Source organism: Neoarius graeffei, chromosome 14 (genome assembly GCF_027579695.1).
Source record: "Neoarius graeffei isolate fNeoGra1 chromosome 14, fNeoGra1.pri, whole genome shotgun sequence".
Classification (NCBI taxonomy): Eukaryota; Metazoa; Chordata; class Actinopteri; order Siluriformes; family Ariidae; genus Neoarius; species Neoarius graeffei.
Window position 1 is genome coordinate 31,595,561 of NC_083582.1, and position 20,354 is coordinate 31,615,914.

The 20,354-nt window shown below is 42.4% G+C and overlaps 1 protein-coding gene across 1 annotated transcript in view; it reads left to right on the forward strand.

The window, feature by feature from the left end:
* Nucleotides 1-20,354, forward strand: part of scn4aa (sodium channel, voltage-gated, type IV, alpha, a) — an 80,111-nt gene that overhangs the window by 9,943 nt on the left and 49,814 nt on the right. The window contains 8 exon segments of the mRNA XM_060939525.1: nt 42-105; nt 247-388; nt 932-1,132; nt 1,281-1,430; nt 13,676-13,808; nt 14,506-14,744; nt 14,909-15,082; nt 16,053-16,409. Coding sequence (XP_060795508.1) covers nt 42-105; nt 247-388; nt 932-1,132; nt 1,281-1,430; nt 13,676-13,808; nt 14,506-14,744; nt 14,909-15,082; nt 16,053-16,409 — 1,460 coding nt within the window.

Below are 20,354 nucleotides of genomic sequence, written 5' to 3' on the forward strand. Positions count from 1 at the left end.
GATTGATTGATTGATTGATTGATTGATTGATTGATTTACAGAAAATCAGTACTTTCTGGATGGTAGCTTAGATGCTTTACTATGTGGCAACAGTTCTGATGCTGGGTAAGTTTGCTATCCAGTTGTGGATATTTCAACATTTAACTCTCTAAATTTATTTATTCAGTAAAGTTTTACTGTTTACCAGAAATCAAAAATAATCAAAATATACAGGAAAGTAAGATAGTGTTGCCTCTGTTTTGACAGAAAGTGTCCAGAAGGATACATGTGCATGAAGGCTGGAAGGAACCCGAATTACGGCTACACCAGCTTCGACAATTTCGGCTGGGCCTTCCTTGCTCTCTTTAGGTTGATGACTCAGGACTACTGGGAGAATCTCTTTCAGCTGGTAGCACAATCACTTTCTATTGCTGGCTGCACAATAGAAAAAAAAACTTGAAGGAATCATTGAAATGCACAAAATGATATAAATTAAAATATCACATTTTCCCTGTTTCTCTAATCAGAATTGATAGCAAGATTAGATGGGTAATAATTTGTCAATAACATTTTGGTTGCATTAATTTTGGCAGAGATGGAGTCTGGAAACGTCTGATTTTGTTGATCAGAAAATAATGGATTAAATTCTATTAAATGATGAATTAGGTATTAATTTTATGATAATTAAATAATTTCTATTATTACTCATGCCTATTGTCACCTTTGAACAAATAGAAGAGTTTAACATCTTTCAAACACCAGGACTGCAGTGTATATTTCCATACTGTCAGAGTGGAATGATGGGGAAATATAAACATACTGTCATGGCAACTCCTAGTCTACTTATGCAATTATAAGCCTGTCCTGTCTGCTTATTATTATTATTATTATTATTATTATTATTATTATTATTATTATTAATTAATGTAACCCTACCTTGCATTTTACTTAGACCCTCCGTGCAGCTGGGAAAACCTACATGCTTTTTTTTGTGGTGGTTATATTTCTGGGATCGTTCTACCTCATCAACCTAATCCTGGCTGTAGTTGCCATGGCATATGATGAACAGAATCAGGCCACAATTGCTGAGGCCCGGGAAAAAGAGGAAGAATTTCAGAGACTGCTGGAGCAGCTCAAAAACCAAGAGCAACAGGTCAGGTGACTACAATATCATTAAATGTAATAGATGACAGAAATCTGCATAGAGCTCTCTCTATCACTCCCTGTCAAACAAAACAAACAAACAAACAAACAAACAACTGTCATTGGTTCATTGTTGCTTTTTTTCTTCATTTTTGCAGTTGCAAGCTGGTAGCAAGGCATCACTGGCCAGTCAGACAACTCTGAGCAGAGGGTCAGAAATGGCGGATGATGGGGATGATGTAATAAAGGATTGTAATGGTAGGATTATTCCCCGTCTAGTCATCCATAGAGCCCCAACTATGGTAAAGGTAAAGTGTGGCTTTTGTTACTTTCAGTACCAGTCTTTGAGCTGTATTCAGAGTTGGTGACCTAAGTCAGCAAATTATGTTCTTAAGTTTCATTCCAATTTTTGTCTTCAGAGTTGTGCTTAACTTGAATTTCTAGGCAGCCTATTTCATAAAATTTTAAAATACAATGTATAACCCTGATTCCAAAAACGTTGGGACAAAGTACAAATTGTAAATAAAAACGGAATGCAATAATTTACAAATCTCAAAAACTGATATTGTATTCACAATAGAACATAGATAACATATCAAATGTCGAAAGTGAGACATTTTGAAATTTCATGCCAAATATTGGCTCATTTGAAATTTCATGACAGCAACACATCTCAAAAAAGTTGGGACAGGGGCAATAAGAGGCTGAAAAAGTTAAAGGTACAAAAAAGGAACAGCTGGAGGACCAAATTGCAACTCATTAGGTCAATTGGCAATAGGTCATTAACATGACTGGGTATAAAAAGAGCATCTTGGAGTGGCAGCGGCTCTCAGAAGTAAAAATGGGAAGAGGATCACCATCCCCTAATTCTGCACCGACAAATAGTGGAGCAATATCAGAAAGGAGTTCGACAGTGTAAAATTGCAAAGAGTTTGAACATATCATCTACAGTGCATAATATCATCAAAAGATTCAGAGAATCTGGAAGAATCTCTGTGCGTAAGGGTCAAGGCCGGAAAACCATACTGGGTGCCCATGATCTTCGGGCCCTTAGACGGCACTGCATCACATACAGGCATGCTTCTATATTGAAAATCACAAAATGGGCTCAGGAATATTTCCAGAGAACATTATCAGTGAACACAATTCACCGTGCCATCCGCCGTTGCCAGCTAAAACTCTACAGTTCAAAGAAGAAGCCGTATCTAAACATGATCCAGAAGCGCAGACGTCTTCTCTGGGCCAAGGCTCATTTAAAATGGACTGTGGCAAAGTGGAAAACTGTTCTGTGGTCAGACGAATCAAAATTTGAAGTTCTTTATGGAAATCAGGGATGCCGTGTCATTCGGACTAAAGAGGAGAAGGACGACCCAAGTTGTTATCAGCGCTCAGTTCAGAAGCCTGCATCTCTGATGGTATGGGGTTGCATTAGTGCGTGTGGCATGGGCAGCTTACACATCTGGAAAGACACCATCAATGCTGAAAGGTATATCCAGGTTCTAAAGCAACATATGCTCCCATCCAGACGACGTCTCTTTCAGGGAAGACCTTGTATTTTCCAACATGACAATGCCAAACCACATACTGCATCAATTACAGCATCATGGCTGCGTAGAAGTGTCCGGGTACTTAACTGGCCAGCCTGCAGTCCAGATCTTTCACCCATAGAAAACATTTGGTGCATCATAAAACAGAAGATATGACAAAAAAGACCTAAGACAGTTGAGCAACTAGAATCCTACATTAGACAAGAATGGGTTAACATTCCTATCCCTAAACTTGAGCAACTTGTCTCCTCAGTCCCCAGACGTTTACAGACTATTGTAAAGAGAAAAGGGGATGTCTCACAGTGGTAAACATGGCCTTGTCCCAACTTTTTTGAGATGTGTTGTTGTCATGAAATTTAAAATCACCTAATTTTTCTCTTTAAATGATACATTTTCTCAGTTTAAACATTTGATATGTCATCTATGTTCTATTCTGAATAAAATATGGAATTTTGAAACTTACACATCATTGCATTCCGTTTTTATTTACAATTTGCACTTTGTCCCAACTTTTTTGGAATTGGGGTTGTAGTATAAAAGCAAGAGATTTAAAATGTAATATTATATATAGTAGAACTCACGCTGCAAGGGTGAGAGAGCACTGACACACAACCTAAGTTTCAGTGCAAAAACGTGCAGAATTTTAATAGAAATTAAGGAACGGGGAAGTGCTGGAGTAGTAAGAGGTGTGGTGCAGTCAGTGCAGGTGGTGGGGAGCCCAACTGGCTTAGGGCACGGTCGCATGCAGGGGCTGGCTGCGCCGTGTCCTAGTGGTGGTCCGACAGTAACATGGATCACTGGTGTGACGTCTGTGGAGCTCGAGCTCATCATCCTTGTTTTCCCATTGATGAAATTTCCTGCACGCAGCGAGGGAAGGAGAGTGTGTGAGAGAGAGAGAAAGGGGGGGAGAGAGAGAGAGCATATATGAGTTCTCTGGCCGGAGTACTCCAACTCACCTGTGCTTTCTGCAGCGCTTTTTTATACTCCCCTGGGTGCTGGAGGAGTGTGAATTAAGGCACAGATTATGCTGTACCAGCCATGCACAATCAGCTGGCTCTGTCCCATAGCCACACTGTCTCGGGCTGTCCAAAACAATGGTGCTGAAGTGCTGCTGTTTCTTCAGCACTGTAGGAACAGCTGTGCAAGGAGCAGTGCACTGTGTTGGTGGTGGTTTTCCTGGGCTGCTGTCACATCCTCCTCCCCTTAGCTCTGAGCCTGCCATCCACCCAGGCTCAACCCAGAGGTTGTATCTCCTTGAAAGACTGTCAGCATTCCTGTGCTGGGTCCCAGATCTGGACCTGGAACGTGAAGTCCTGAAGAGATAAGAACCAGCAAGTAACTCAAGCACTGTTATCTTTGGCAGCCACCATCCACTGAAGTGGGGCATGGTCGATGACCAACATGAAATGACGACCAGACAAATAGTACCTCAACTCAGTTCCTGCCCCCTTGATGGCCAGAGCTTCTCTCTCCACAGCTGCATAGTTCATCTCAGCTGGGAGCAGCTTGTGGCTGATGTACAGCATAGGATGCTCGCTCTTCACCCTCTATGACCTGTGAGAGTAGAGCACCCAGTCACGTCTCTGAAGCATCTGTCTGTATAATGAATGGGAGCCTGAAGTCTGGGTTTCAGAGGATAGGGGTTATGCTGAGGGCCATCTTCAAGGCCTAGAATGCTTGCTCTGCCTGGTTGGACCACCTCACTTTCTCCAGTTCCTCCTTCTTGATGAGGTCTGAGAGGGGAGAGGCTAGAGAGGAGAAATTCAGCAGAAATCTATGATAGTACCCAGCCAGCCCCAAGAATGCATGTACCTGGTGCTTGGTGGTGGGCTGGGGTACCTTTGCATGGCCTCCACTTTCTTCTCCTATGGCATCATCAGCCCCCAACCAATGCAGTATCCCAAGTACTGTGCTTTGGTCAGCCTGAGATGGGATCCAGGGATTGGCAGTGAGCTCAACTTTCCTCAGCTCCCCCAGGATGGATTTTAGGTGTAGCAGGTAACTGGCCCAGGTGGAGGAATGGATTATGTCATCCAGGTATGCGGTGGTGAACTCCTGGTGGGGGCACAGCACAATATCCATGAGTTGGGGGAAGGTCGCTGGTGCCCCATGGAAGCTGACGAGGAGGACCCAGTCCTGCCAGTGGCCTGATGCAGTGATGAAGGTGGCTTTGGGGAGGGCCTGGGGCATCCTGGCCACTTTCCAGTAGCCCTAAGTGAGGTCCAAGATGGAGATGAAGCGGGCCCTCCCAAGCCTGTTGATCAGATCATCCTCTCTGTGCAGGGGTAGCTGTTGAAGTCTGAGATGTAGTTGTGTTTCCTGAAGTCTCTGTACAGTCTCAGAGTTCTGTCAGGCTTGGACTTCACCATGATGGGGCTTGACCAGGGGCTGGTGGACTCCTTGATGATGCCCATCTACAACATTTGTGCCACTTCCTCCTCAATCGCACAATGGCAGGCCTCTGGAATGTGATGGGGGTGTTGGCGAATCACTAACCCAGAGGGGTCCAGATATCATACTGAATCAGGTGGGTCTGGTCTGGTCTGGTTCTGCTGTCAACATGTCTGTGTACTGGTCCAGCAACTCTCCCAGCTCTTGGTGTTGTCATCCAGACAGCTCTTCTCCCAGCTGGACCAGTGCATGCCTTGGAGGACATGGGGATACAAGGGCATGGGCTGAGAGCAGAGGGAGGGGCTTGACCAAGCATTTCAGCAAATTAACATATTTGGGTCTCCTTGCGCTTACCCAGTTGCTGGTGGTAGTTCACTGTTTCAACACGCTCAGATGCCATGAATGGACCCTGCCACCACATGAGGAACTTGCAGTGGGGATGAGTAGCAGCATGCGATCACTGGGCCAGAACTCCCAGGGCTGGGCCACATGGTTGTACTGGCAGCTCTTCTCAGCCTGGGCAGTGAGCATGTGCTCATGCACAATGGGGACCACTATATTGATGTGTTCTTGCATCTCCCTCACATGCTCTGTTGTTGTCTTGAATGGCAAGGGCTGAATGGCTTCTCCTAGGTGTCCTTGGCCACGCCCTGCAGACCCTGGGGCCTTCTCCCAAACAGCAGCTCGAAGGGTGTAAAGCTGCTGGAAGCTTGGGACATCTCCCAGATGATGAACAGGATGTAGGGGAGATGGAGGTACCAGTTCCTGCCATCTACATCTGCCACTCGTCGGAGCATTTGCTTCAGGGTCTGGTTTAAACCTCTCAACCAGCCCACATGTTTGGGGGTGGTACACCAACATGTGAATCTGCCTGACATGCAACAGCTGACACATATCTGCCATTAGCTTTGACACAAAGTGCATCCCTTGGTCAGTGAGCATATCCTTTGGGAGCCCCACACAGGAGGACATCAGTTCCTAGGTGATGTATTTTGAGGTAGCCTTCCACAGGGGAACTGCCTCAGGGTACTGGGTGCTGTAGTCTGCGATGATCAAGATGTGCTTGTGGCCCCGGGCAGACTTAGGAAGTGGGCCCACCAGATCCATGCTCACTCTCTCGAATGTAATGTCAATGATCAAGAGCAGCACAAGCAGCACGAGCGGGAAAGGAGCAGGTCTTCGGGGGTCGGTGCACTGGAAGAAGTTCTTTACATCTGTGTTCATCCCTGGCCATATGAACTGGTCCCTGATCTTCTCCAGGACGCTCTAGCTTGCCAGGTGGATGCCCAAGTGGTGGGAGTAGGCCAGGGACATCACCACATCCACCTTTGAGCAGGGAACCACCAGTAGATCGATGTCCTAGCCCTGCCATTCAGTGTGATGATAGAGTAGGCTGTGGCGAACCAGGAAGTAGGAGCTGAGGACTAGCTGCCCCAGTTGCTGGTCTTCACCTTCAATAAAACGCACATGCCCCCAGCAGTTTTTCAGCCATTCATCCTTCTTTTGCTCCAGCCCAACGTTCCCTTCACATATCACCTGCTTAAACACACACAAGAGTGTGTTAGAGGTGGTGTGCGACTCACCTTCAGCAGCACCATCCTTGGCTTCCCTGTGTCCCCCAGCCAGGCACATGTCTTGGGGTGAAGAGGTGCTGTTCTGGGGTCTCCATGGGGTGTGGCATCTCTTTGTCCTCTAGGCAGCAGGTAGTTCTGGGCCAGGTCCTATCAAGGAGGAAAGGGACAGAAAGATCAGGTACCACACCTACAGATACTTTCCACTCACCTGACTCATCTCCAATCTTGACATGAGCAGTGACTACCTTTCATGTGTTCCCTTGCATGCAGGTGACCTTGATGTGCCCAGTGCTGCACCCTGCAGCCACAGGCGGGATCAAAGGCCGGGGCAGCATGATCATACTGCCTGAGTCCAGGAAGACTTTCACTGGCCAGCCCTTTACCCACACAGAGGTGCTTGGTAGATGAGGGCTGGTGGGTGTGTGAATGATGCAGCCAGCAAGCCATGGTTTCTGGGATGGGGTGGAGGGAGGTTGCTCAGGTGTGTTGGGCTCGTTGTTGGGCAAGGGTAAGTGTATGGGGCAGGGGGCACCTTTGGGCACCCACATTGGCCCAGAGAGTGGTGGGGGGGCTCAGTGCTTCCCTGCCTTGGCTTTGCTCCTTGTTTTAGGGTTGCCAAGGTACACTCAAGTTCTCTTACTAGATCACTGGGTGTCTTGGGCACCCTCATCGCACTCTTCAGGGGGTAGTGTCTGGAGGAACTGGTCCATGGCGACCTGCTCCACGACCTGTATTGTTGAGTGCTGCTCAGACTGTAGCCAGAGCTTGGTGGTCCGTAGCAGTGAGTCCATCTGGCTAAGAGGGTTGACATTGGCCTGATACACCCAGCAGTGGAGCTCCTTTGTGGCCTGGCAGATAGAGAAACAGCGCCCCAGGATCTGTTCTTTCAGGAGCAGATAATCATCTGCCACAGCTGGTGGGAGTAGCAGACCAGTTGAGCCTCCCCAGTGAGGAGGGGAACCAGAGCCTGGGCCTATTCCTGTTTGGGCCAACCTTTGCAACACACCGTCTGCTCGACCATGTAGAGATAGCCCTCCACATTGTCAGAGGGGGTGAGTTTATGTAGCACATGCAGGGTCTCTTGGTGGGGGTCCAGAAAGTGGTAGGGGAGAGGAGTGGCTCTGGCTCACTGCTGCAGCAGCTCTGGGCTGGTGACTTGTAGGCCCTTTGCGAGCTCCTATGTTATTTGTTGCTGCTAGAGGTTCGTTGTCTCCAGAAGGTGCTGCAGAAGTGGTTCCATGGAAGGGAGGGAGGTGGGGGTGTCATGCTCAGGCACGTATTCTCCACCAGTGTAGGGCTCACACTGCGAGGGTGAGAGAGCACTGACACACAACCCAAGTTTCAGTGCAAAAAAAGTGCAGAATTTTAATTGAAATTAAGGAAGGAATGGGGAAGTGCTGAAGTAGTGAGAGGTGTGATGAGTGCAGGCAGTGGGGAGCCCAACTGGCCTAGGGTGAGGTTGCTGGCAGGGGCTGGCTGCACTGTGTCCTAGCAGCGGTTCCGTGGTGATGCAGACCACTTGCATGATGTTTACGGATCACAAGCTCATTATTATCATCTTCCATGTCGGCGAACTTTCTTGCACACAGGGAGAGCAAGAAAGAGAGAGCATACAAGTTATCTGACCAGAGCTCTCTGACTAACCTGTGCTTTATGTGGTGCCTTTTTATATTCTTCAGGCTACTCGAGGAGGGTGAATTAAGGTGCCGATTATGCCGCTCCAGCTGTGTACAATTAGTTACCTGCACCCTGCAGCCACTCTCTCTCGGGCTGTATAAATACAGTGGCCTCCAGGGTTATTGAGACCTGTTGTAAAGATTTAAAAAAAAAGTGTTTAAAAAATTCACTTTTTGGTGAAGTAGCTTCATCTCATACTGACAAATGAGAAATGAGAAAAATCCACCCTTAAATTGAAATAAATTTATTCAGAGAAAAATAAATCCCTCTTCAAGAAATAATTATTTTCAACAAAACACATGTGCCACTATTATTGGTACTCCTGCATTTAATACTTTGGACAACCTCCCTTTGCCAGTAAAAAAGCACTGAGTCTTCTCCTATAACATTTTATAAGGATGGAGCAGAGCAGGGCATCTGAGACCATTCCTCTTTACAGACTCTCTCTAGATCATCCAGGATCCAAGGCTCTCTCTTGTGCACGCTCCTCTTCTGCTCACTCCACAGGTTTTCAATGAGGTTCAGGTCAGGGGATTGAGATGGCCATGGGAGAAGCTTGATTCTGTGGTCAGCTACCGGTAACCATTTTTGTGTTCATTTGGACATTTGCTTGAGATCATTGTCCTGCTTGAAGATCCATTGATGACTTAGTTTTAGTTTTCTGACAGAGGCAGTCAGATTTTGATTTAAAATGTCCTGGTACTTCATGGAATCTATGATGCCAAGTACCCTAACTACCCTAAGGTTTCCATGGCCTTTGGAGGAAAACAGCCCCAAAACATCACAGAACTTCCACCATATTTTACAGCTGGGATAGGGTTCTTTTCATTATAACCATCCTTCTTTTTACACCAAACCCACCTTGTGTGTTTATTGCCAAAAAGCTCCATCAGACCATAGAACACGGTTTCAGTCAAAGTTGGAGTAGTGTTTTGCAAACTCCAGGTGCTTATGTCTGTGGCTAACTGACAGAAAAGGCTTTTTTCCTGGCATACCTTCCAAATAATCTTTAGGCATGGGGGTGGCATCTGATGGTGGTTTTGGAGACTTGGAAATCCCAAGATTTTACTTTTTCTTGTAATTCACCAAACAGTGAATTTTGGAATTGCAGCCATTTTTTACATACGGTAGTCCCTCCATTTTCGCAGGCTCAATAATTGGACAATTGACTGATAAGCAGTTTCATTTCCTTATTATTTCATCACCAATTATGGAGATAAAAGGTCTGGAGGTGATTCCCAGTGGTGAATTTGCATTTGGCAGCTGTTCAAGGGACCTCTCAATATGTGGTCCAAAGAGGTGTTGATGCAAATGAAGGAGGCCATCATTAGGTAAAAAAAACCCAACAGACCTATCATAAAGATAACGGAAACTTTAAGGCTACATCCACACGACAACGGCAACGAGATTTTTTTTTTTAAATATCGCGACCACATGCGCAACAGATCAGTAAAATATCAGGTTCATATGGCAACGCAATGCTTGCTGAAAATGATGCAATACACATGCCACACCTCTACGTGCACTGTAAGACGGTCCCATCGGAGACACCAGAACAATAGAAATAGACGCATGCGCATAACTGCGCATGCGCACAGTGACTATCCCTGTCACTGTCACACGCACACACCTTCTCACTCCCTATCCTATGGATATAGTCCCTTTAAATCACGTGCTAGTTTTTTGAATGGAGACACGGAAAGAGGAATGAACGGGGGTAGATGGAGAGAGAGAGGAATGAACGGGGGTAGATGGAAGCCGGTACGCCAACATTCTGATATCCTCCAGAATTCTTTAATGGTCCGGAATAAATTGAATGCTACACATTGATGGATTACTTTGTTCTTCTATGCCCTTTTTGAGGAATGTATTGTCGGACTTAAACCAACGTCTGAAGAGGTGAGATCGCTCCTTTTTTTTCCCTATTTTTGCTGGCGGGATTGACTCTGCCCTAACGGCTATTCTCTCACTCTCTCTCTCTCTCTCTCTCTCTCTCACTTTGCACCATTACACAATAAATATTCACAGTGAAAATATTTTGTAAGCATGTTTCATGAACCAAGTTATAGGATTTGTTGACAACTCGCATCGAGTTCATTACACTTCTACCCGGCGTGAAGCACATGTGGTTGTGACGTCATCGTAAACAAATCCGTTCTACTCATCCAGACGACTTCGCAACGGCTCTGTTGCCAGATTTTTTCACTCTGGAACCCGTTCTCAAAAGATTTCGTTTTGGGGCACCCAAAACGCCGGTGCCGTGTGGACGCCAGGCCGAAACGATAAACAATTTTATCAGATTCACCTGAATCCGTTGCCGTGTGGACAGGGCCTAAGAGTGGTCAACTCAACAATTTTGTGCATTCTTAAAAGGAAGGAATGCACTGGTGATCACAGCAACACTAAAATTCCTGGAAGATCATGGAAGATAACTAAAGTGGATGATGGGAGAATTTTTTCCTTGGTGAAGAAAAACCCCTTCATAGCATCTAGCCATGTCAAGAAAACTATTGAGGATGTGGTCCTATCAAGTCTCCAATCAAGAGACACCTTCATGAATGTCAATACAGAGGGTTTAACTCAATATGTAACTGATAACACTGGTAACATGCAAGAACAGAAAGGCGACATTAGAATTTGCTAGAAAGCCTTCCCAGTTCTGAAACAAGATTCTTTGGACAGATGAAACCAAGATTAGCTGTTACCAGAATGATGGGAAGTGTATGGAGAAGGAAAGGAAGGGCTCATGATCCAAAGCATACCACTTCATCTCTCAAACATGATGGACATGGGCATGTATAGCTGACTATGGAAATAGCTCAGTGGTGTTTATTGATGATCTGACTGATGATGGGATGAATTCTAAAGTGCATAGAGCTATACTTTCTGCTCAGATTCAGTCACATGCTGCAAAACTGCTGGATGGCACTTAACAGTACAGATGGACTATGACACAAAACATATTGTGAAAGCAACCCAAGAGCTTCTTAAGGCAAAGAAATGGAATATTATTAAAGCATGTATGCAGAGCCATGGCCTCACTTTCGTTTATAAATGCCTTGAGACCTCAAGAATAGCAAAGGAATAGTTTTCAAACATTAACAATAAATATAATATAGTAATTTTTACGATTAAAGTGATTCATATAGGTAGCAGTCTGAGTGAATGACCTTGACGTTCGTAATGTCACAGTAGGAAGTCTATCGGTCCATCGCCATTTCCGCTATACTAAAACACAGAGCTGACTGCAACTCCGATCTTCCATTTTGAGCTAATTTATCACCATGCCATGTAGATGTGTCAGCAACATGACAGAAGCTGGATTTACATAGCATTCATGGCCCAAGAATGTTCAAACTGCAAAGATTTGGACACATTTTGCGAGAAGTTCATGGGCACATTGGGCGGCTACGAAGTGGTCTCTCCTCTGTTCTGCACATTTTACTGAAGACTCATATGAAACCTCTGATCTGTTGAGGAGTGTTGGTTATAAGCCCATATTGAAAGAGGCTGCAGTGCCAACAATTAAAGGAAAAGAAAACTACAAGAAAAGGAAAGTATTTATTTATTTTTAAAAAAGGAAAGTAAGTTCAGTTGCACCAGTTCTCCTGGAGTGTGAGCTGAGGGTTGTTGCTAAAACCTGGGATGGAACGGGACTGGACAAGACGTGACATATTATCGCTCGGGCAGTGACCTCCCTGCGGTTGTTGCTAAAACCGGTGATGTCTCGTTCCGTCCCGGGTTTTAGTACAGTAATTGCCTGAGCCAAGCAGTAATGGTGGAGTACTCAGTATGGAGAAAATGGAGAATGAGTGGAGCGCAGCTGTCTGATTTCTTCACTGGATATCGCTGCCATCTCACCCTTATGCGGAAGAAACAAATGAACGGAGAACTGAACGAACAACTGAAAGCCAGATTGTTTCAAAACAATCGGCCTTCAAGAAGTGAGAACACAGACGGGTAAGCTCCAACTCTCATTTGGATATAAAACAACAAAAACACGTTGTTTACCTGCATTTAGATTAATACATGTAACTTGTATTGTGTGTTTAAGTTACCGGTATAAGATTATTTAATTTGCTTCAGAATGTGATTGTCTCAGTTCATCTGATTATTTAATTAGCCTTTTACGTTTTATCAGTGAAAATGCATGCATGTACATGTATGTTGCATAAGTTGTAACACCTATCCTGTTTTAATGACAGTCAACCCACAATCAGTGAAGTTAAATCAGTCTTAGTTGAGCAAGTCGGTAACGGTATTTCTTACTTTCACCATACATTTTTATTTATATGACTTTGGTCTATAGATGTCAAAGGCCTCGGCCTTAAAACCGGTCACCGCTGTGACGTCACGCACTCAGCTCGAATGCCAATTTTGCGGTCGATTTTAACTCTCAAAAATATATTTGTTTAATTCCCATTTATGCAGCATACAGTACAAGAGTCAAGGATGGAGACACTATCCACTCAGAAATTTATTTAAAAAGAAAGGTTCTGCGTATCTTCTTTAAGTGACCGAGTCAGTTAACCCAACTGACCATGATTTTCATTTCTGAAGACAAAACTGAACGCAGAAAGACCCACAAACAAGCAGCAACTGAAGGTGGCTGTAGTAAAGACCTGGCAGAGCATCTAAAGGGAGGAAACTCAGCATTTGATGATGTCCATGGGTTCCAGACTTCAGGTGGTCATTGACCTGCAAAGGATTTGCATCCAAGTATTAAAAATTATTATAATTGTTAGTTTGTCCAATTACTTTTGAGCCTGGAGGGACTATGTAAAAAATGGATGTAATTCCTAAACAGTTAATGTAATATTTTTGTAAACCCCTTGAAAATCTACACTTTCACATCTTGATGTCTTCATCTCAATCCATTTTGGTGGTGTACAGATCCAATGCCATCTAACTATATTTTACCCTGAGCCACATTTTGAGAAATGTGTATGAAAGTATTTACATTGCTGGAAATGTAGCTCAGGATAAAATGTGGTTACACAGCATTGGCATTAGACTCCTCAGTCTGTCCACTGAACTCTGAATACAGCCCTTATTGTAGATTAATTAATATAATTGTGCTAATAATAAATAATAGAGACTTGTACATTTCTTACACCTTCACAATAAATTTTTTTCACAAATGATCAGAAATTAATTGTAATTTTATCATTTAAAATAACTTTTTAAAAGTTATTTTTCTAACCTTTTATTTTTATTTATTTTGTAATTTGGAAGCACTTCATGTAGTCAGTTTGATTATACATGAGCATAAATGAAACTAAATTTCATGAAAAAATCCCTTTTGTTTTTATCTTTCAACTGATTATTGTTGTTTTTAACAAGATATGTATTTTATCTCTTTAGTCAGCACCAGAAGATGAGCAAAAAGCTGACAATAAGTCAATGTGCTCCCAGCATAGCAAGATGTACCTGGAACATCCTGGGCTCTCTCACAGAACAGCCAGTGCCTTGAGTGTGCGCAGTGCAACTAAAGAAGGTATTACTAAAGATAAGGAGACTAAAGGTCTAAATTCTATGTGAATGACAATCCTATGTTTCTTCTGTGTATTTGGATCTTTCAACATTGAACAAAAGGAGTAAACAAACTATTTGAACCTATGCCACTGGTGTGATTTTAAGCTTTAGTGTGTGTGGTTGCAATAGAAGTTCCAGTGGTTTGATTTGAAATACTGTATAGCAGGCTTAGGCAGACAGAAAGGTGTACCTGAGATTCAATTTGAAGTGTAGTAGCAGAGATTAGTCTACTGTTATTAATGTTTAGCACTGGCAATGAGTGTGCATTGTCTGGAGTTTAGCACAAAGGCGGCATGGTCAAGCATGTTGTATGAGAAGAAAGCCCTGCTGCCCTACCCTGAGTGGTGCTCAAGTTCAGGTTACGTATTTCAATTGATTGAGTTTAGACTTGGTGTGTGACACTCATCTGTCCTGCTGTTGCCCACTGATAATAATAATAATAATAATAATAATAATAATAATAATAATAATAATAGCTATAGTACTGTAAAAGAATCAGAAATGAACATCTAATATAAAATGTTTTGTTTATTTAATGTTATGAGAATGAGACAATTTTCTTGATATAGTGAATTAATAAATGGTGGACAAAATGAAAGTTACTTGTGTTTTATGTTTAATGTGTTGCAGTTAAATAATTGCAAATTGTCTTCATTCAGAGTTGGAGGAGGCCCAGAGGCCTTGTCCTCCAGGCTGGTATAAGTTTGCTGACATCTTTTTGAAGTGGGACTGCTGTGCACCATGGATGGTCTTCAAGAAATGGGTCCATTTTGTGGTGATGGATCCTTTTGTGGACCTGGGTATCACAATTTGTATTGTGCTCAATACACTTTTCATGGCTATGGAGCACTATCCTATGAGTCCAGAATTTGAACATGTGCTCACTGTTGGCAACTTGGTAGGTACAAATAGGACAATCTCCAAGCAGTTGTTGTTACTGTATACACCAAGATGTTCTAATGAAAAGTAAGCATAGCTTGATAAAGAATTGATAGAACTTGATGGTACTATGCCAAAGTTTTTAAACTGATTAAAAAAAAACAATTCTTCTTTTCTATGCAGGTGTTCACTGGTATTTTCACAGCTGAAATGGTGTTCAAGCTCATTGCCATGGACCCCTACTACTACTTCCAGGTGGGCTGGAACATATTTGACAGCATCATCGTCACTCTTAGCCTGGTGGAGTTAGGCCTGGCCAATGTGCAGGGTCTGTCTGTCCTCAGATCCTTCCGTTTGGTAAGCCTGAACCATTATGATCCTGTGACATCAGGCAACATATTTAAAGTGTAAGGCTGCTTTCACACCAGGTTTTTTTTTTTTTTTCATTTTCAGAATGCATTTTACGTGCTAAAAAAAAAATCAACTCGCACAACGTGCACACTGTAATTATAACAATTATGCTATTACTAGTCCTAACTAGTCCTAGCTAATTAACTAGCTTGCTAGCTTGCTATCTAGATTAGATTTATTTATTATTGTAAATTAGATTTATTAAGATCAAATAAAGATTGGTTTAACTTAAATCAAGAGAAGGGGAGCTTTTTGCATGACTTGACTGTATGCAGCCACAGACAAAGTGGGACTTCACATTGTGTATCGGTGAATGTCGTCCTGAAAATAGCTGGATATATACTATTTTTAGTTATATTGCAACATTGGAAAATTGGCAGTTCAATATTTTCAATTCAACATGTCATAAATCTCCTCATATTTAGGAGCAGCATTTTTTTTTAAAGCAGCCAGATTCTGCCCAACTTGTGGCTGCTTTCCATAGGACAAATTTAGAAACATATTCATTTTTTGGTATTAATCTGATTTTAATAATAATATTTGCTTTTATACATTGTTTTGTGTCCTACTTTTCTCTCCTTTTGTGTATACTTTTTTATATTTGCTTCTGAATGGTGTCTTTGTGCACACATGCAGGGCAGTATTGCTTACAACTGGGCAGTACTTTTAAGGATACATCTTTTTCTTTGTGTTCTAGCTGGAAAATGAATGTCAAATAATTTTAAAACTTATTTACAGTGCATAATTAGAGCTTAAGGACCATTCTTGTACAACTGATTTACATTGTGTATTGGGGAACAAAACTACTCCTGTACAGTACATTTTTGCTGACATTCTATTGTGTGTGTGTGTGTGTGTGTGTGTGTGTGTGTGTGTGTGTGTGTGTGTGTGTGTTTGCTGATTTTGATGGAGATAGCTGCGAGTCTTTAAGCTGGCTAAATCCTGGCCTACTCTCAACATGCTGATCAAAATCATTGGGAACTCAGTGGGGGCCCTGGGGAACCTGACTCTGGTGCTGGCCATCATTGTCTTCATCTTCGCTGTCGTAGGCATGCAGCTCTTTGGCAAGAGTTACAAGGACTGCGTGTGTAAGATTGCAGAGGATTGCCAGCTGCCCCGTTGGCACATGAATGATTTTTTCCATTCATTCCTCATTGTCTTCCGCATCCTGTGTGGCGAATGGATTGAAACAATGTGGGACTGCATGGAGGTGGCTGGAGCAAGCATGTGCCTTGTGGTTTTCCTCATGGTCATGGTCATAGGAAACCTGGTGGTGAGTACAGTGTGTCTGTATAAACAAAAACAGGACTAGATGTTAGTTCAGGAGAACTGTGTGAGTCTATGTGGGGTCATTCCATTTCAATTCACACACCCTCCCCAGTGACACCTCTTCAATTTGCCTGATATTTATTTTATTAGTGCCTTATGATGTCAAAAGAAAGAATCCAAAATTTTAGCTTCCTAGCTCGAATGGTTTTTGAATTTTGGCCCTTCAAAGTTTGGGTGCCACGCCCACTTTTGGGGTCTGGGAATTGTACACTTAATTTGCAAGCATTTTTGGAGGCCCATATCTTTTGTTCTAAGGAGAATATAGACCTGTAAATTGCTATATCTATGTATTCTGGCCCTGTCTATCTGATTCTGCACCTAAAAATAGCACAAGTTTACTAACTTTAGAGATATTAACCCCTTAAAAGTGGATTATTTTAATGACACAAATTTTTTTTTGACATTTCAGGGGTCCATATCTTGGGAAGTTTTTGTGTTGATAAGGTTTAAGCTGATTTATCATCATATTTGGGAACTCTACTGTGTACTTAGAGAGTTTCAGGGCACTCAGAGGTTTGGTGGGGGTACAGGAGGGCCCCAAATATGGCTTCGGGACAAAATTACCGTTTGGTACGTACGTCTTACTTCAGGCCATTAGTTGGCCATGTGGGCACATGATGACTGGAATGAGCCTTTAACTCTATCAACAGACACTTTTTATCAAACTTTTAAGCCAATAAAAACTTTGATTATCCAACTCCTTCAATATAAACGAAGCATTTGTATATGGTACTGTTTTTGCATATTTTCTGAAAAATCTGAAAAGTCCGGAAAGTAGGTCAGCTATTGTTTTAACTGCCAATTCAAATCAAAAGGTACTAAAACACATTCAAATTATAAAATAGTAAGATTAAAACAAGGATAATATCACTGAACACATATAATTTTGAATATATAAACTGACAGTTTACATTTATTAACCCTTTGCACACTGTACACACACACACGTAACTTAAACTACACTTACTTAAGAATAAATGTCATGTGATCAGATCAGACAATTTTAACGAGGCATGGACGCCATTTACTGTTGTAAAATACATGCAGGCACAATACAAAACGATTCAATTCAATTCAATATAAAACCATAACCAGGCTTGCTGACTGACACTGACAGTTAAGCATGAATGTACTTTGGAAGAAGCATCTCAATTCTTTCTACATCAACTGCAACAAGTTTATAATGCTGAGCACTACGACCTTGAATCTCTGGCGCATTTACACGACATATAATGTCTTGAAATGGCACCCAGCATGGTGGATTTTGGCGGTTTTCAGCAGGCCAAGACAGAGTCGTGTTTGACCGTTTCATGAAATGAAAATATACATCATTGTGTTCATCAGAACGGTCGACAATGTTTGCCACATACCAGTTGTTGTCATACGCACAAGCAATATATTGCCCAGGCTGATATGAACTGCCATATGCTCAAGACTTTGATATTGAAACAACCAATTATTGTAAGTAATGAACACATAGCATAAAAACATTTAGATGTCTTTATGATCAATACTTTAAAAACAATTGTATAGAAGAAAGGTATGTATCAAAAATATATAGAGTTCCTCATGAATACCCTTGCCCCCTTCATGTTTATAATGATTATAATAAAATAATCTTTATATATATATATATATATATATAAATAAAATATACAGTGGGGCAAAAAAAGTATTTAGTCAGTCACCAATTGTGCAAGTTCTCCCACTTAAAAAGATGAGAGAGGCCTGTAATTTTCATCATAGGTATACCTCAACTATGAGCGAGAAAATGAGAAAAAAAATCCAGAAAATCACATTGTCTGATTTTTAAAGAATTTATTTGCAAATTATGGTGGAAAATAAGTATTTGGTCAATAACAAAAGTTCAGTTCAATACTTTGTTATATACCGTTTGTTGGCAATGACAGAGGTCAAACGTTTTCTGTAAGTCTTCACAAGGTTTTCACACACTGTTGCTGGTATTTTGGCCCATTCCTCCATGCAGATCTCCTCTAGAGCAGTGATTTTTGGGGGCTGTCGCTGGGCAACATGGACTTTCAACTCCCTCCAAAGATTTTCTATGGAGTTGAGATCTGGAGACTGGCTAGGCCACTCCAGGACCTTGAAATGCTTCTTACGAAGCCACTCCTTCGTTGCCCGGGCGGTGTGTTTGGGATCATTGTCATGCTGAAAGACCCAGCCACGTTTCATCTTCAATGCCCTTGCTGATGGAAGGAGGTTTTCACTCAAAATCTCACGATACATGGCCCCATTCATTCTTTCCTTTACATGGATCAGTCGTCCTGGTCCCTTTGCAGAAAAACAGCCCCAAAGCATGATGTTTGCACCCCCATGATTCACAGTAGGTATGGTGTTCTTTGGATGCAACTCAGCATTCTTTCTCCTCCAAACACGGCAAGTTGAGTTTTTACCAAAAAGTTCTATTTTGGTTTCATCTGACCATATGACATTCTCCCAATCCTCTTCTGGATCATCCAAATGCTCTCTAGCAAACTTCAGATGGGCCTGGACATGTACTGGCTTAAGCAGGGGGACATGTCTGGCACTGCAGGATTTGAGTCCCTGGTGGCGTAGTGTGGTACTGATGGTAGCCTTTGTTACTTTGGTCCCAGCTCTCTGCAGGTCATTCACTAGGTCCCCCCGTGTGGTTCTGGGATTTTTGCTCACCATTCTTGTGATCATTTTGACCCCACGGGGTGAGATCTTGCGTGGAGCCCCAGATCAAGGGAGATTATCAGTGGTCTTGTATGTCTTCCATTTTCTAATAATTGCTCCCACAGTTGATTTCTTCACACCAAGCTGCTTACCTATTGCAGATTCAGTCTTCCCAGCCTGGTGCAGGTCTACAATTTTGTTTCTGGTGTCCTTTGACAGCTCTTTGGTCTTGGCCATAGTGGAGTTTGGAGTGTGACTGTTTGAGGTTGTGGACAGGTGTCTTTTATACTGATAACAAGTTCAAACAGGTGCCATTAATACAGGTAACGAGTGGAGGACAGAGGAGCCTCTTAAAGAAGAAGTTACAGGTCTGTGAGAGCCAGAAATCTTGCTTGTTTGTAGGTGACCAAATACTTATTTTACTGAGGAATTTACCAATTAATTCATTAAAAATCCTACAATGTGATTTCCTGGATTCTTTCCCCCCATTCTATCTCTCATAGTTGAAGTGTACCTATGATGAAAATTACAGACCTCTCTCATCTTTTTAAGTGGGAGAACTTGCACAATTGGTGGCTGACTAAATACTTTTTTGCCCCACTGTATATAATTTCCCCTTTTTACTAATTGATATGCTAATTTTCCCCACATGAGTGGCTAGGGGCCCCTTCCCCTTTTCTTGAAAAAGAAACCTGATGAGTCTAGGTTTAACTTCCAGATCAGATGTCAGAACATGTAGTAAAGCAACCAGGATGTTTTTCTTGGGATCATCCCTTTGTTTGCATCTTTCCCTTTCCTGTTTGAAAGATGCATTTAACTATTAAGTGTATAGTGGTCAGAGTTTGGTTGGATACAGGGAAAGGTGTCAAATGTAAAAAAAAAACAGCATCATGAAACAGCCAGGAAAGGGTTTATCCCTTGTAATTGTCAATATAACAAAAGTGGGCGTGGCACCCAAATTTGAAGGGCCATAACTCAAAAAACGTTCGAGCTAGGAAGCTAAAATTTTGGATTCTTTCATTTGACATCATAAGGCACTGAGAAAATAAAAATAAGGCAAATTGAAGAGGTGTCACTGGGGAGGTTTTGGGCATTTGTGTGAATTGACATGGAATGACCCTGTGGTCAAATCAGGTAAAATACAGAAAAGCATTTTTGCATTTTGAAAATGTGCCTTCTGAGGTTCGATTAATACATTTCATGTTCACTGTTCTGTAATTATGCATTTTGC